Here is a 16,605-nt window from a genome sequence, read left to right as displayed (position 1 = left end):
CGATCAGCAAAATGAGCCCAAGGTGGTGGTTTTGGTGGGGCGAGAGGGTGAGCCCGGTTTGGCACCCGACCTGGCTGAGGGAGAGGCTGACGTAACATATTTTTATATATTTATATTAAAATGTCTGTAACCATGAATAAAATATTGTAAATAACAGCCCATTGCTGCTGCAGGGCTGGCACGTTGCTGCTCTCCCAGGGACATCCCGGGATGATTGGGAGACTCCGCCGCCAGCGCTGGGCGTCCCGGCTGGGGCTGGGATGGGTGCCGGGCACGGGGAGCGAGGACAGCGCCCAGGGAGCCACAGCAGGACGTTAGGGACGGGCTGGGAGTGCGAACCGGGGCTGGGAGCCCGCGTGGCTGGGGGGGTTTGCTGTTCCTGGCGGGATGAGCCGAGGCCGAGCAGGCAAACGGGACGCTCCGCACCATGGGAGGGGAAATGGAAAAGGCAATTATTTACAACAAAAAATCAGCAGAAACAAGTTTGAAGCCAGGCGATCGGCAGGACGCAGCGCGGGACAGGCTGACGCGCGCAGCCGAGGTGGCTCCCGGCTTGTGCAGCGCGCGGGAGCTTCCCCTGGCTCAAAACCAGGGATAGCGGCACTGAATCGTGTTTACAAAGCACTTTTCAGTTACGACCGGAGCACTCTAGGGCTAGAAGGTGAATCGTCGCCGATCCGCGCGGCACCGAGGGGTTTGTGACCCGCACAAGGCTCTCCGGGCTGAAGGCACTGCTCCAACCCTGCCGCAAAGCCGGGGCCGCGGGCAACGAGGTGTACTGGTCCCGTCACTCTAACCAGCACGTGCAGTGACTGGGGAGCTTCTGCAGCGCGTGTTCCTCACCTGATCTCCTGCGACGGCTCGAAGCCAGTTCGCGCTTCCGAAGACGTAATTGCATCATTTTTAAGATCCCTACCCCATGGGCTGTGTAAGATGCATGGAGCAATTCTCATCCGCTGTGATGGCTGAGTGGTAACGAACCCGTCACAGCCCCGGGGATGGCTGAGGGGATGGTCCTACCACAGTCTGACCAGCCAGGTGCAGGTCCGCGGGGCTGGACCCGGTTTCTGCTGTCGGTTGGTTCCAGTTGCCCATTGACTGAAAAGTCCAAGGAAGAAATGGAAAGAAAACAGAGCTATTTCTGAGACGCGGACCGTAGGAGAGGTGTTGGATTTCAATCAAAACAGGCCGCAGAGCCGAGCTGGCACACTGGAAGCACTGGTAGATCTGGGATGATCCCGTAGGATGCTGCTTAGATTTCAAGGTACAGCAAGCTATGGGTGCTGCTTTCCACCTGCTCTAGGTGGAAACCTCTGAGAAAAGCGGGGCATCACGAGGGCTTCGTTACGCTTTACCTTCGTTATCCCCCGCGGGTGGCCCTGCTTTGCCACAGTTCTCATTCTGAATAATAACCGTCACCCTTTATCCAGTACATTGGATTTATACAAAGATTTAGAGAATAAAATCCTCACCTTACCAAACCTGATGGAAACTTCTGGTGACCGCAGCAGAGCGATGACCTCATCTTTGCGTCCGCGTGGATTTCTACAAACTGCTGGTTCTTTTCCCCCAAGCTCACGTATTTTATTAAGTAGGATGCGCAAAATCAAACAGGAGTGTTCACTGGCTTCTTCCCCGCCGCAGGACTGGCGCAAGCCACCGTCAGCCGCCAGCCAGCGTCCGCAGGTTCTGCTGCATCCCCAGGGAAAGCAGGCCCCGCAAAACTTGGCGTCTGGTCCCTGATAGCAGGGACCGGGGTGTGGGGACACGCGGACCCCAAGTTTCCACGCAGAAGAGGCAGCAGGGCAGGGAGGAGAGCCCGTCACTGCGGAGGAGCTGTGGTTCTTGCTCCCAGTGCCATCAACCCCCCGACCAGGCGACTGACCGCAAACGCACGGGGTCCTCCCGATCATCCAGCTACGTTGGCAGAGCAGTTACCCAAAACATCCAGACGTCACCACCACCCAGAGGCCAGAGCACTACGCGGAGCTGAGGTTTTGAGGCAAGACGGGCCAAAAAGGGGGTCGCAAATATTTCACGAACCCCAATCGAGCAACAAGGAGAGCCGGGCACCTGGACTGCCTTTCTCCAACGTGGTGGTGGCCCTCGCCTCCGCCTCAGCCTGCGCAACAGCAAACCGCCACCCTGGGGGGAAGGAGAGTGGGGGACCTGGTCCCTCCCTCCTCCTCCTGCTCCTCCTCTTCCTCCTGCTCCTGTGGTTTGTGACTCCGGCTCCTCCTGCGCTTGTCCCACATCTTTCTGTTGGAACCGGGTCGTCTTCCAAGGATTTGCCTAACCCCCTTAGGAAACCATTACAATTTTGGGGATCCATTTGGGCACCAAGTTCCGCGGCTTCATTACGCGTTCGGTTTGCGTCTGCCGCTTGGCAGTTCCGTTTGGTGCCTCTTTGTTCGCTTTGTCTTCCCACACAAGAGCCACCGACCCCCATTCGCCTTCTCCGTGCCGCATGAGCCTACACACCTCCCTCCTCCTTCTGCCCCCCATCCATTCTTTGCGAGACAAAAAGGGTAATTTATTTAATTGTTGCTGATATAATACGCTAAAACTCTCCTTTACCCTCCAACGGTTAATTACACTTGTTAATTATTTTAATTATTCCCAGGGTAATGGTGCAGGTAGAGAGGAGGGCCCCGCTGGGCTACGTAGGCACAAGCACAGCGCGGAAAAGCCAGCGTCGGCTCCGAAGGGCTGCGTCGATACAACCGGTTCGTAACAGCCTGGGGTGAAACCAGAGCTCGGCCTCGATCGGCAAATTTCCGTTCGCAGCACGGAAAGATTTCTAGGAGGCGGCCTTAGGGGAAGGCAGATCCTGCGGGATTGCCCTCGGACTGGGCTGCTGAGGCTCCGAGAGGTGACCGCAGCCTCTCCCTCCTCAGCGATGCTTCCCGTGCGAATTGGGACCGCGCCTTGGTGACATGGTTCTGGCCGGCACCTCTGTGACGGTGGACGGTGTTATCACACGGAAGAAATCCAATCAAGCAAACTTTCAGGCCAGCTGGAAAGCCGAGGCTCGGTCCGAGGCTTAGCGACGGCCTCCCTCCGACTACGCCGTGCGCCCTGCGCAACGGCGGCCCCGTGTCAGTAACACACAAAAGATGGTTTGTGGCCTCGCAGAGCGGCATCTGCCAGCGCCCTCGCAGCCAGGACGAAATCCGAGAGTGGCCGTGGCCTAAACCTTCTCTGCAGTGGCTTTTGTCTTACCTGGGGGGAAACACACAGAAGAGAACCCGACAGCTTTGTGCCCGAGATGTCTCACATCTGGATGTTTTAGCTCCCAGAAATGTACTTCCACCCCCACCCCCGCGTTAAACAAACAAAACCCCGGCGGTTTTTCTGGATTTCGCCTCTCACATAACTTACGAGCGGCTCTGACTGGGAATTCCGGGCCCGCACTACCCGTCATCCCTGAGGAAAGCAGCGCCTCTCGCCTGGCTGGGAGGGGAGCAACCAAAAAGCCGAGCCCCGGGACCGTGCACCGGGGACGCCGATGCTGCGAAGGAGAAGCAGTTTGTGCCCCGGCACTGGGAGGCATTTCCAGCTGGGGACAATTCCTTAGAAATTCCCTCCCGGGAGTGCTCTGCCGGAGCTCGTGGACCTCTCCGGGACGGCCTCCGCGCTGCACGCTCCTGGTTTCGGCTGGAAGGGGCCTGAGCCCCGGCGCCGCCCCGGGGAGCTTGGCTGCACGGTAAACCGGAGCTGGGCTCTCCCAGGGAGGATGAATTTCCCATTTCCAGTGCGACCAGCCTGGTTTAAATCTTGACCGCTCTATTTTTAGGTTTCAACGCAGCATTTATGCCTCGGTTATTTATGCTTCCCTCCTTTTTTTTAAGAACGTCTGGAAATGTTTACGATGCATCCAATTGTACTAACAGCCTTCGAGGGCTTTATGGTGTCAAGCTGACTTCCACTCTGAGAAACAGAGCTTTCCAATTTGCCATTTTATCCCTTTCACGTCACACAGGCGCCTACTTCGCTTCACCGCTTTCAGGTGCTGCGTCAATAATGCGCCTGGACATCACCTACGTATTTCCATGACACGCTTCCCGCGATTCCCTCGCCGGCGCCGCGGGAGAAAGGCAGCGTCTCCTTCCTCCGAGATCCTCTCCCGCCGGCCCCTCGTCCAGCAGCGCTGGCGGAGGGAGCTGAATCTGGCCCAGTCCTCATCGCACTCCTTCAAAACCCAGGGACGGCCACCGAACAAGACACCGATGACTTCCACCACCCACCTCCACGCTCGCTTCTGACCAGTTCCCCTCTCCGCCGGGCACTGGGATGCTCTCTGGCCAGGAGCCACGTTGACATTGTTCTCTCAAAACAAGAGAAGCTCCTGGAGAGCCGGGCCACGGCGGGGCCCGGGGGCTGTTCCCGCTCTCTGGAGCCCGGCCAGGGCATCGGGCTTCGGAGCTGGGGCTGCCATGCCAGCTGCACGGGGAAGGAACATCACCACGGGGACAATTAGAAGGAAGAGCCATCCGTTTCTGTTCGGGGGATTCAATTTTCTTTCTGCTTCACCAGATTAACACCAGCGTAACTCCATTAACTACCAGGGAGCTGCTCGATCTGGAAATCAGACCTGTCAGATTTTCTGGCCGTTACATGCAGTCACTTCATCCAAAGGAGCGAAGGTGGCCACAGGAAACACCTACCAAAGCCTTCCTTGCATGGGGTTGGAGGGGGTTGGTTTTTTCCCTTTCCCCCATTTCAAACACACAATTTCCTTTTTTTTTTTTTTTTTAATCCCAAGGACTGCATCGTGATTTTCATTTTCTGCTTGCTGATGCAGCCACGCTTTCTCTCCCGTTCCTCCCCCTGCACTGCTCCAGCACATTGCGGACGACAGAGGTGCCTCCTTCCATTCCAAACCCCACTTCCCAGGCCGGTGAGCGGTGTTTTCCTGAGCCTTTCGTCATTCTGACAAAGCAACGAGCAGATGCTTGCGCGAGTTCTGTTGAAGGCGCTGTAGGAACACGCGTTATTGGGAGGGAGGGGGCGTCTCAGTACTTTCTCTTAAACGTCCTCAGCCCCGCGCTGCACTAGGAGCCCGCACCCAAAGTCACATCAAGAGCCACGTTCATGTTCCAAGCCTGGCAAGAACGACAAAACAAAAAATCCTAGCGAAGAGCCTTGTTTTGTCCGATGATTGCTGCTAAATAAAATCATGACGATGAACCTCCTTAGCACTAAGCCGGGTCTGAAGCACCAACACGAATCCTTCAATGCCACCCCAAAATTGGGTTGTTGTACACCTTCGCCTCACCGTACCAACCTTGGCTCCGGAGCTGGACCCTACCAGTGTGTCTTGTCCAACAACTGACAAGCCATACGGGCGTCCCACCATTGCAAGTCGTCGCCAGCCCCACTTCAAATCTCTTCCCCTAGCCAAAAACATCGCTCTGCCACCTCAGAACCATCACTGTCTTTAGACTCACGAATCCGTTGGCCAGGTCGCATTTTCTAAGGTCCGTAATTCTTATTAATAATGATAATCCAACTCCTGCAGCCAATGTTTCCTGCCAAGCCATCCTACAAATCTTTCGTAACCAGCATCAGAATAGGCTTCTTGCACCCAGAGCACTGCTGAAGCCACCCAAGGGCCTCGGTGGAGGTAGTTTCTCCACGGATTCCAGCTGAACCCGAAAGCAGGTCCATCCAAGTGACCGGTCTGCAAAAATCTTTCCCCCCTTCAAAACCTCTGCTCTTCAGTCCACCACAAACCAAGGAACGCTTGTGAGCTGCCGCGGTTCAGGAGCCCGACACCAGGACTGACGGCTGAGGAGGCTCTGGCAGAGGGCAGGCCATCTGCTCCGTTGCGCAACTCACTCAGCACCCCGTTGCTCAGAAAAGTAATGAATTTGAGCAAGGAGGTTCGTCTGAAAAGTTCTTAAGCCATTTTCTGTACTCATTTGAAACAGGAATCTGATGGTAACAATAGTTGCAGAATTAAGAACAACTCGCCCTGGCACTAGACGAGGAAGAAATAAACAAAACCAAGCACTCAATTGTACGGTTCTGTACAACAACGTCCGTACTACAATGGAGAAACGTGACTTGACGTACAGAATGACCTCAATTAGCGCGCGACGGGCTGATTACACCTTGGCGCATGGATGAGGCCTTTGCTAAGAACATATCAACCCTGTTCATAATGAAACGCTGTGACGAGAGGCTAAAGCCAAAAAAGAAACAGTTCCAACGGCACCAAGACGTGGAGAAGGAGCTCACCTTCCTCGCAGAACAGGATTTGCTGTTTGAAGCCCTTTCAGAGGAAGCACTGGGAGAGGAGGGAACACACCAGTATAAACCATTTCGTTCCAGTACGCGTTTTCCCCCTGAAGCGGTACAGGCCCATGGGTATTTCTCATGGACTTCAAGCAGCATTCAGTCAGATCCTAAACCTGATTGTCCCACGTGCCCAAAGCCCTTGGCCTCTCACCTTCCTCTTCTGCTGAGCCCCAATGCTTTTACAGAGCTGTTCAACAGAACGAGAGGCGGTGCAGCAGGAATAAAAATCCCTCATGCTTTAGGCGGTGAAAATTAAATCCCCATTAACCGTCACCTCGCACCCGGCGCCCTGGGGTGCTGGTCCTGAAAGACACATTTAACGCAAGAGGCTCTGCACCGAGATGCTGAGCTGGGTTTGGATACGAGATAAAATACGCAGGCTCTTGGAACTTCACGTTTCTGGGCTGCAAAACAATTTCATGCAAAAGATAAGGTTTCTGCATTGCAGACATTTTTCTTCTTAGGAAATATGTGATGTGCTTGGTCATCAGTGTGAAAAGACTTGATATAAAAGGAGGCTTTAAGAGGAAAATGTGAAGTATCCGTGATAAAGGTGCACGGAACAGCTGTAGCAACAAACATGAGGTTGGCTAAAACCTGAACTGAATCCCATCTAGCTGCTGTCTACTCTGGCTGTCCTCTCCCAGAATAACGAAGCTGGTGTTAATGGGAAGCACTTCTGCACGCATACACGTTACCATGCTAGGAGAAGCCGAGTTCAAAAAACCATTCTGTTGAGTAAAACACGTTTCAAGAACAGTATTAACACCAGTTACTGAAGCACGCACTTTAACCAGGGCTCCGCACGTTCCCACATCCACAGAAAATGATTTCATACTACCCAGGCTTCGATGTAAACGCGGTCGTCTCGAAGCTGCTGCAGTATTTCTGAGAGGAAAGAGCCCCCCTCTGAACCACCATCAAGTAACAGGCACATCAAAGAAAACCAGCCGATACCCTTCAGAACTTACACCAACACCTACAACGCTCCAGGCGTACCGGAGAACACCAGGTGTCCCACCTTCACCTGCGCGAGGAAGAGTTTCCGCCCTCATCACGCCACGGCCCAAAGCTTCCCAAGCTGCGCGTGTCCTCTCAGCCCGGAGCCCTGCGCCGCTGCGGCTCTTCGGGAGTCTGGCAGCTCTTCGGCGGGACGTTGGCAGCACAAGCAACAGACCACAGGCAGCCTTTGAGGAGTCTTTTTTATTAAGATAAATCCAGCAAAATTCCTAACAGTGGGTACATACAACCGACCTGCCCTTTTAAAAGAAATGTTTGTATTTCATTTAAAAACATGATTACACTTTTATTTATTTATTTAATTTTTTTTTCAAAACTGACAAAATAAAATTACATTTGGGAAACAACAGATTTCCAGCTCTTAGGTTTTTTTTTCATGAAAATAGCTCACCTTCTTTATAAAAGCAACCCACAGAACCACTGGAATGTTTAACACGGTTATTTGTTTTGAGACCTCCCCACTTTAAGAAACCATACAACACATACAAGGGAAAAATTAAAATCTGAAGTCTGTAAGCATGACTTACACAAAAAGGGACACACCGACAGAAGTCAAAAGCTACCACCACTTATTCTTTCCATGTACCATACAAACTATTACAATCACAAAATTTAAAAACAATGATTTTTTTTGTTTGTTTGTTTTGTTTTGTTTGTTAGGGATTTAATTCCCAAGTAACCGAGATGAAGATGTTCCATAATTAAATTCATGCTAAAAAAACCTGCATTTATAAAATAGTTGATAAAAATATTCCTCTCTGTTAACAATACAGCATGGAGGTACGGATACCAAATGATGGAGATATAGGGCAGGGTTAACATTACTCGGACTTGGCTTCCTTATCATCAGATGCTTCAGCAGCTGGTGCCTACAAAAGTGTTTGGGAAGAATAGAAATATTATTCGTAATGCTAATCGGATTCCATTCTAACAAGCATCAAAGAGAGACTAGTTTGTTAGCACGCACACGGACAACACTTTGTGTAGAGAGACAAGAATGCACAGCTACTACGGAAAATATCAACACAGCATCACGTCGGCTGATAATTCTAAAAATTAAAACACAGGTGAGAATTAATTAATTACTGCGCTCACTCTGGAGTGCTAAGTGCCACCGAAGAGGCAGCAGTTTGGAAAGTATTTTCGATTGGGATCAATCGTACGCTAGGGAAAGCTCAAATCCTCATCTCCGTTAAGTCTCAGGGCAGTGGAAGAACTGCACATAAAACTGCGACACTCGTCTCCTGTCCAGACTTTGGGGAAATTGGTTCTCACCTGTTCTCTATAAAAATGCCTGCTATTACGCGTCAGGTCAACGTACCAAAACCGCAAAGCTCCTGTCAAAGACCCTCTGGAGTACATTAGCCCCCTATGAATTTTTTAGGACAGAAGCTCCTGAATTAGTTTTAAAACTGGAAGAACAACCCATTAACCGGAAACGATACCCAGTACATGAAGAGAGGTCACTGTAAATCAAAAGCAACAGAGAACACAACAGGCTAGTCTGTGCCTAGGGGGCAAAGGGAGCCCGGAGCAAACGTTGCGCTTCTGCTATCAGCAAGAAATCTGCTAGGAAAGGGCCACCAGGAGCTGCCTGAAGCTGGTAGCTAGCCCAGGCAAGCAGCAGCTCTTAGGTAAGTAGCTGACACAGTAAGAACCTGTAAGAAAGAGGCTTGCAGATCAAGAGACAAGACCAAGTTTATTTTGCAGATCTCTTGTTGAATTGTTCTGAGGCGAAGAATTGTTTTAAAGAATTGTGTAAAACTTAAAACCAGATTTCTGGCGCCGTACCAACCCGTGCTGAGCAGAAGAGGCAATCCAGCAGTCCAGAGAGGATATGCAAAGTCAGCTCGGGGCTGGATAGCAATCTTACTGAGCTCTATTGTTCCCCAAATATTCTGCATTGCTCTCGTGCCAACCCTGAGAGGGACGCTACGACAGCGCAGACCACCTGTGGAAGGGCTCTATCGCACAGCAGGAACGAGCTGGAAGGAGAACGCTATTCTTTCAGGCTCTCCCTGGGAGCAGCCCTGTGCAGATACTGCAGCTGGTCTGTCTTTACAGGATGGCAGTGACACACAGCCCCTTCTGACAAGGAGGCCCACTCGTTAGTTCCTGCAGATGTATTACCAATACATCTGTGCTTATTCCCATGTTTACCGTAGCTAAAGTACCTCATTAGTTTTGGTATCTCCGTTTTCAGAGTGGTTTTCTTCTTTAGCGTCCTCTTGTTTAGTTTCATCTTTGCCTTTGGCTCCTTTCTTCCCTTTCGTCGCTGCCTTTTTGTCCTCCTTCTTGTCATTTGCTGCCTTCTCTTTCTGTTAAGAAAACGGATGGCGATACGGTAAATGCTAACGTCCGCCGCGTACATCTGCACACGCGCATTCTCAGCTCCAAAAACACCTCCACAACCTGCTTCTACACACTGAATTTCCTAGAGACAAAGAGGAGGTAGAGTTTTCTAAGAAGTGCTTTCCTTCCATTCCGCCCTGAATGCGCCACTGGGAAGTGCATAATATAAAAGCGGCCATGGCTGGGGCTAAAAGAATTCCGATTTTAAATAGGCATTCAATTAAATTAGCTAAAAAATGCTGGAGTTGGACTGGCCCATATTTCTGCTGCGCTGCTGAAAGGCATGGCACAGAACAAAAAGGACATGTACCGCTGGTGGAAATACCAGAATAGTTCAGATGTGCTACTGATGCCTACTTAGAAAACTGTAACAAAGCTGTAGTCAAAGGACTTCCCCCTTCCCTGCCAGAAATATTCCTCACCGTAATAAACCATTTGCATGGCAGACAAGCTGGGGGCTCAATGGCATCGCTTCAGTAATGCAAGGACTTTGCATTTATTATTTCGGAGCAGTTTCTTATGGGTGGATCGGGCTAAATCAAAACAAAACTCCACGCTACAGCTTCCGCAGTAATGGTTTTCAATAGGGCGAGGTCAGATCCCGACGCCAACGCAGGAACAAGCACGACTCTCCTGAGTTTCACGTCCGAGGATCTGCCTCTTGCTGCCAATAAGTAACGGCACTAAGCAAACGAGCTTCGTCCCTCGCTTGATTAACCTAGTTCCAACAAAGGAACCATAAATACCTGCAAAATTACTACTCGGGGGTAAGCGAAGATAAAAAAAAAAAACAACTATCTCTACTCAGAGGATGGAGTTGTGTCAGCGAATAAGAATTCCAAGAAGCGTGCTTTCTTATTTCAACACCTCGCTTATCAGTGCACAAAATTAATTCACATCAAAAACGAGCTGCTTGCCACGGGTGAACTCAGACACAAGATGTAAGAGGCAAGGTCACCTGATTCTTCAATGATACTGATGGTTACAAATCCCCCAAAATTAAGACCAAATCCTGTAACAATGCGGAAAAGTGAAGAGCGGAGGTTAGTAGCACTGAAATGGGTGAGGGTCCTTTCCTCTCTAACCTCCCGCTCCCCACTCTGACCCTGCTGAGGGATTGCAGCCCACCTGGGAAACTCTACGCTATGGTGGCAGGAGTCCCCTTCTCCGCTCTCAACAAGCCTCTCCTCCTCTCTGGGGGACTTAGCAGAGATAAGGAGAGAAGGAAGGGAGTCACCAGAGGAGGAAAGAGAAGAGTACGCCTCCACTCACTCTTTTTCCCCTCCGCTGGCTGAACAGTCCTCCAGCTTTCAAGCATGTTAGTCACTCGCTCTCCCGGCGTAAGCCGTACAGGATTTTTAAGGACTCAGAGTCGCCTGAAGACGCGTATCTTTTCCCTCACCTCATTAAAAAGGGACAACAAAGTATTAAGAGAGCTAAAACTGTAATTCTCTGCAGCCCACTCTGCTGGGAAAGCCCCTCTTAAGAAAGGATTTGAGAAGAATCCACAGAAAGTGGCTTCCATGGCTGGACTCTGACCGCAGAGAAAGCGTCTCGCGGCACACAGCTGTAAGCGAGGATCCCGGGATCTCTGCTCTGCTCTGCAAGATCCGTGGCTTTTGGGGACAAGCTAATGGCTGTTCTGTAAGGGATCAAGCCCCCTCCCACAACCGAGTGAGTCCAGGAAAAAAAAATAGTGATAAAAACTTTTTTTCCCAGCTCTATGTCTTTCAATATGGCTAAGTTCCAAAGGTGAAATCTTATTCTGACGCACAAAGAGCCATTCAAAGGACCCGAAGGTTGCAAGGTAAAGCATCCGGGGGAAACAAGAACTAAAGATGCCTGCACAACTCTTACCACATCCCCATGTGCACAGATAGTGATCCAGCATTCGACAGGAGCTGTACAGAGCCAAAAATACAACTCCAGCATCCTGGCCTCAAACCAGCACCTCAGCAGCAAGAGGACCAACGCTTTCCAGGTCCAACTGGGAGGAATGCAGGGGACAACGACCAAGGCATCAGACGGGGTGCGGGACAGTGACCGTTCCCGGCAGAACTAAACCGTACATGATCCCAGGTGACTGCACCACGCGCTCGCGCAGGAAGGGACCAAACTAAGTTCTGATAGTCACAGTCCTCAACTTCGGAATGCTTATTTTCGCAGCTTTTGAGATTCTGTTTTGCAGCTTTTGTGTATAAACTCCGAGATACTTCCATAAAAACAAAAAAAACGAACTTGAAAAAAAGAAAATACCAGTAACGTGGATCGTATGGAACTGCACCGAGCTCTGCACAGGCCATCAGCCGAGGCTGAAGCCAGCACTTTCGGATCCCCAGGCCAGCTCTCTGCCCCTTGAGCTGGAAGAGCCACCACCAGCGGTAGGCTCTCCTCTCCCCCTCTCCCCGGGGGCCCAGCCACTCGCGGGAGATGCAATCCAGAGTGTGCCAGCCCCTCGCGCCACAGGAATGCGGAGCAGCAGGGTTCCGAGGTTCCCCTGCCGCTCCGGAATGGGATCTAGAAATCCGGCTGCACGACCAAGACGCAGATGTGAAGAAGTTGCTCTGCACACCACTGAGACAACAGAGCGGAGATGCAGGGTCCCCAAAACGACAAGCAGGGTTCTCCTTCTTGCCCATTTCTCATGACATCCATGCTGCAGGACGTGGAGGCAGAATAGTTTCCGAGTCTGCTGTGCCGTACGCAGCGGCAAGGCTTTTGAAACGTACAGAAAACAGCTCCCGTGTCCCAGCCCGTCATCCCCTCCTGCAACTAAAGCATCTCTCGCCCCTGTGCTTTGCCCGTACGACCGTCCAAAACCGCAACGGAAAATGTATGACGGCAACAGGTTGGTTTTGACATTTCCAAAACTATCCGGCTTAAGGAGACAGGTATGCAGAACTTTATCCCCAGCGATTAAAACCTGACAGACGGGTACCCAACGGAAAAGAGTGCCTTTGAACGAAAACGTGGTAAGAAACTGTAATCAAAAGCATGATTTTCCATGCCTTCTCTAATTGAGTCTCTGATTTCTACTCAAAGCATCGCTTTCCCAACAATGCATTATATGAAACTTCAAGCCTTGCAAGGCAAGCAGGAAAGCCTCACCACAACTGCTGTAGTATCTGTTCAGCTCACCACGTTCCTTCACTAGGAATCGGTTAAAACTACCTTTACATCCTTCGCCTTCTTTTAACTCACATAATTCAATCTTAAACCTTTAAAGAAAATGACGAAAAACCAAAATGGTTAGGTGTGGATGTTCTTCCCCCCCATACCCACTTTCAGAAAGAAACGTGTAACTTCAAGAGATCTCAAGCACTTACCTTAGGTGCTGCCTTTTTGGGCTTTGGCTCCGGTTTAGGCGGAGCGGGTTTCTGTACAAAACACACAGAAGAAACAGAGTCAGATGAATGCTATAAAAGTTTTAGCAATATGTTGGCAACTTTTGAAAACTATTAAAACGAAAAATAGTTTAGAGCTCTCTGCTTCACTCTGTGGTAGGAAGGAGTACGTGACAGAGACGGGTCAGAGTGTTTCGTTATCCAAACCCACGCTGCCTCACGCGTGGTACAGCGGTTACGGGACAGATGCTGACAGTAAGTGGATCCTTACTGTGTCTGGGTGTTACTGTTCGCTGTGAAGGCAAGCGGCAGCCACAAATGAAAGGTATTAACATTTGGACATAACTATGTATGAATATACATCTTCGCTTTCACTAAAATTAAGCACTTTCTTTTTTAAATAGCAACAGTTATCCAGCTGGCATTTCCACGATGGCTTCAAAAAAGGCTGGGTGCACGAAGCGCCTGTGGAAAAGGACGCCAAGAGCCTGTTCAAGCTGCGATTTTGGGCTGAACCCTACCGCACGACACAGATTTACACCCTCTAGGTCTCAGTTCACCCAAGAGCTGGGCCCGCAAAATCAATGGGCACATTACAAGTATGGGGAAGGAGCGCGTAATTCAGAGCACTGTGAACCATGCCTTTCGCAGTAAGGCAGGAAAAACCAAACAGTTTCTCTATAACTGTCCCCCAGAACTTAGTACCCCTCGCAACGTCGTATTACAAGAGTAAATAAAATACTTACAGCGGATAGTCTAGCTGACCTTCTCTTTGGCTGCGTAAAGAAAGATGTGTCACTAACATTCAGAGAGGATATAAAGCAGTCCTTTCTCAGAACGGCAAGCCAGACTAACACGGCACACACGCTATGTCATGAAGTCCCGTACAAATTCTAGGATTTATGACGTTACAGGCAACGACTTTCCAAAAGTGCAGCTTTGCTCAATAGCTCTTGTTCGGTGCCACCACGCTCTTACCGTACTGTGGTGGCAAGTCAGAATCACAGAAGGGTTTGGGTGGGAAAGGGCCTTCAAAGCCCACCCAGTCCAACCCCCTGCCAGGAGCAGGGACATCTCCAACCACATCAGGTTGCTCAGAGCCCCGGCCAACCTGGCCTGGAATGTTTCCAGGGATGGGGCATCCACCATCTCTATGGGCACCTTGGGCCAGTGTTCACCACCCTCATTATAAAGAATTTCTTCCTTATGTCTAATCTAAATCGACTCTCCTTTAGTTTAAAAGCCCTTGTCTTATAAAGCTATAAAGTTTATTTTCCATTAACGTAAAGCCATGAAGGCTCTATCACTGAGCCTTTGTAGAGGCTAACGGGGGCCCGCTCCCTTTGGACGGCAGCAGGCCAAAGGATGGGCCCAGGCACCCCAAATTCAGGCGCACCCACCCCCAGGGTCCGCAGACCGCGCGCGAGGTGCAGAGGCCTCGCGATTTACGCAGAACAAGACGGAAACTGTTGGAGGAGCGGGGATGGGCAGCGAAGAAGCAGCACCTACCTCCTCCTTTACCTCTCCTTCAGCTGGAGCCTGCAAGGAAAGCAAGAGACCCAAGTGAGAAGGCAATGCCGTGCACCTAGACCGCCCAGAACCCTGAGGGGAGCCCAAAAAAAACCACCTCCCGGCCGCCTTTACCCTGCCAGGAGTTTAAAGGGATCTCAATGGCGGCCACAGTCTTCCCTCTCAGGGACTACAACTCCCACAATGCCTCGGGGTGAAGGGGCCGCCGAGGCGACGTCACCACGCCGAGGCGTCGCCGCGTTCAAAAAGTTCCCGCCAAAATACCTGACACAAGGTCGTCGCTAAGCCCGCGCCAAGGACAATGTCGGACGGGTGGGCCCGCCCGCGGGGTTTCGGCCAGGCCCCGCCGCCCCCGGCCCCGCCGACGGCGGGGCCGGGGGCGGCGGGGCCTGGCCGAAACCCCGCGGGCGGGCGCGGTGGCCTCGGCGCCCGCGGGCGGCGGCTCGGGGCCTGGCGGAGGCGGCGGGGGCGGTTTTGGGGGGGGGGGGAGGGGGGTGGGAGGCGGCCCGGTGGGTCCCGCAGAGGCGAAAGTTCCGAATTAGGGTGGCGAATCTCTTTTCCCCCCGCTTTCCTTCAAGGCCAGGTTGTGTGTTTTTTTTTTTTTTTTTTTTTAAATTCTGCGCCGCCTAATGGCTCCAAATTACCATTGCACAACCATCTGGTATGACAAGAAGTGGGAGAGGAGGAGGGAGGGAAGAAAAAAAAAAAAAAAAAAAAAAAAAGAGAACAAAGGCAAACGCAGGAGGAAAGAGGCAGCGTTTAGACCCAAATCCTCACGGGGAATGGCCCCATCCGGCCCAAAATGTGGCGGGGAGGGTTGGGGCCGTTGGGTGGCGGGGTTTTGCGGCGCGGAGCGAGCGGCGGAGCCCTTTGCGCGGCCGGCGCTGCGTTCTCCGGAGGGGCAGCAGCAGCACCATGGCTGTTTGTAATCCAGCATGGAGACACCGCTCAGCCCTTCTTCCTTCCCAACAGCAGAGAGAGAAGAAAAAAACAAAAACAAAAAACACCCCCCCTCAAAAAAAAAAAAAAAAAAGCCCCACAACAAACCAGCCCGAAGTGAACTCACGGCCTCCCCTGCCCGCCTCAACACACGCCCTGAGCCCTCTCCCTCCGGTCCCAGTTCGGCTTTAGGACACACACACACACATACACACAGAGAAAAAAATTTAAAAATGCAAAAAAAAAAAAAAAAGAAAAAAAAAACCGAAAAACCAACCCACCAAAAACCAAACCGCCACCAACTCCACATCCACGCGCGCGCGCAAAAAAAAAAAGAAAAAAAAAAAAAAAGAAAAAAAATTCACGGAGAATTCTGCAAAGGCTGCTCTAATCTCTTCCCTTTCCTTCCCCATCGGCCTCCCCTATTTTTATTTTTATCTTTTTTTGTACTTACCTTTCTTTTGGGCATAGTTGCACCTTAATAGTTGATTGCAAAAATATACAGATATGTATCAAAAATAAATGTAACCACCAAAAAAAAAAAAAAAAACCACCAAAAAAAAAAAAAACCCAAAACTGTTTCAACCCTTTTGCAAAAAAAAAAAAAAAAAAAAAAAAGGTGTATAAGGGACCAAGAGTTAATTGCAGCAGAAACTGAACAAAAAAAAATCCCCCCCTCTTTATTGCAAACAGTAAAATACACCAACACGCAACCAAACTGCATGAATGGGGAGCGCGAGATGGGCCCAGCCGCCGACTGACGGCCGCGCCGCCCAATGGCAGCGCGGGCAGCGGGCGCGGGAGGCGGGGCGCGGGCGCGGAGCGGGAGGCGGGGCGCGGGCCGTAGCGCGAGAGGCGCGGGCAGGCGGAGGGACGGCGGCCTTACGCTGTCTGCGCAGCGGTGCCGGCCTAAGGCGCGCGGTGAATACGGCGGCGCGGAGGAGGAGGAGGAGGAGGAGGAGGAGGAGGAGGAGGAGGAGGGCGCCGGCGGCAGCCCGGGCCCCAGCGCGGCCCGCGGTCGCAGCCCCGGGCCCGCCGCCTCCTGCCCCGGCGACCGCAGATTCCGCCGTCCTTCCCCCCGCCTCCTTCCCCGCGTTCCCCCCCAGAGGCCGGGAAA

At 51.6% G+C, this 16,605-nt stretch overlaps 1 protein-coding gene across 1 annotated transcript; it reads right to left on the bottom strand.

Annotated features, from left to right (window-relative positions):
* Positions 1-7,488: 7,488 nt before the first annotated feature.
* Positions 7,489-16,234, bottom strand: HMGN5 (high mobility group nucleosome binding domain 5). Its single transcript, XM_086756187.1, has 6 exons — positions 15,943-16,234; positions 14,529-14,558; positions 13,766-13,795; positions 13,002-13,052; positions 9,498-9,641; positions 7,489-8,192 (listed from the first exon to the last, which is right to left on the bottom strand). The coding sequence occupies exons 1-6, from the start codon at positions 15,955-15,957 to the stop codon at positions 8,145-8,147; spliced, it is 318 nt and encodes a 105-aa protein (XP_086612313.1). The 5' UTR covers positions 15,958-16,234; the 3' UTR covers positions 7,489-8,144.
* Between the last annotated feature and the right edge of the window lie 371 nt (positions 16,235-16,605).

The sequence above is a fragment of the Chlamydotis macqueenii genome, chromosome 11 (genome assembly GCF_036417535.1).
Source record: "Chlamydotis macqueenii isolate bChlMac1 chromosome 11, bChlMac1.mat, whole genome shotgun sequence".
NCBI lineage: Eukaryota > Metazoa > Chordata > Aves > Otidiformes > Otididae > Chlamydotis > Chlamydotis macqueenii.
This window is presented reverse-complemented; position numbering and strand designations above follow the sequence as displayed.

What these genes read in the sequence shown, in the direction of transcription:
- HMGN5 (XM_086756187.1), bottom strand. An exon ending in AAGGAGAGGTAAAGGAGGAG is followed by an intron (nt 13,796 to 14,528) that starts GTAGGTGCTGCT and finishes TTCTTTACGCAG; the next exon opens with CCAAAGAGAAGGTCAGCTAG. An exon ending in GAGATACCAAAACTAATGAG is followed by an intron (nt 8,193 to 9,497) that starts GTACTTTAGCTA and finishes ACACTTTTGTAG; the next exon opens with GCACCAGCTGCTGAAGCATC.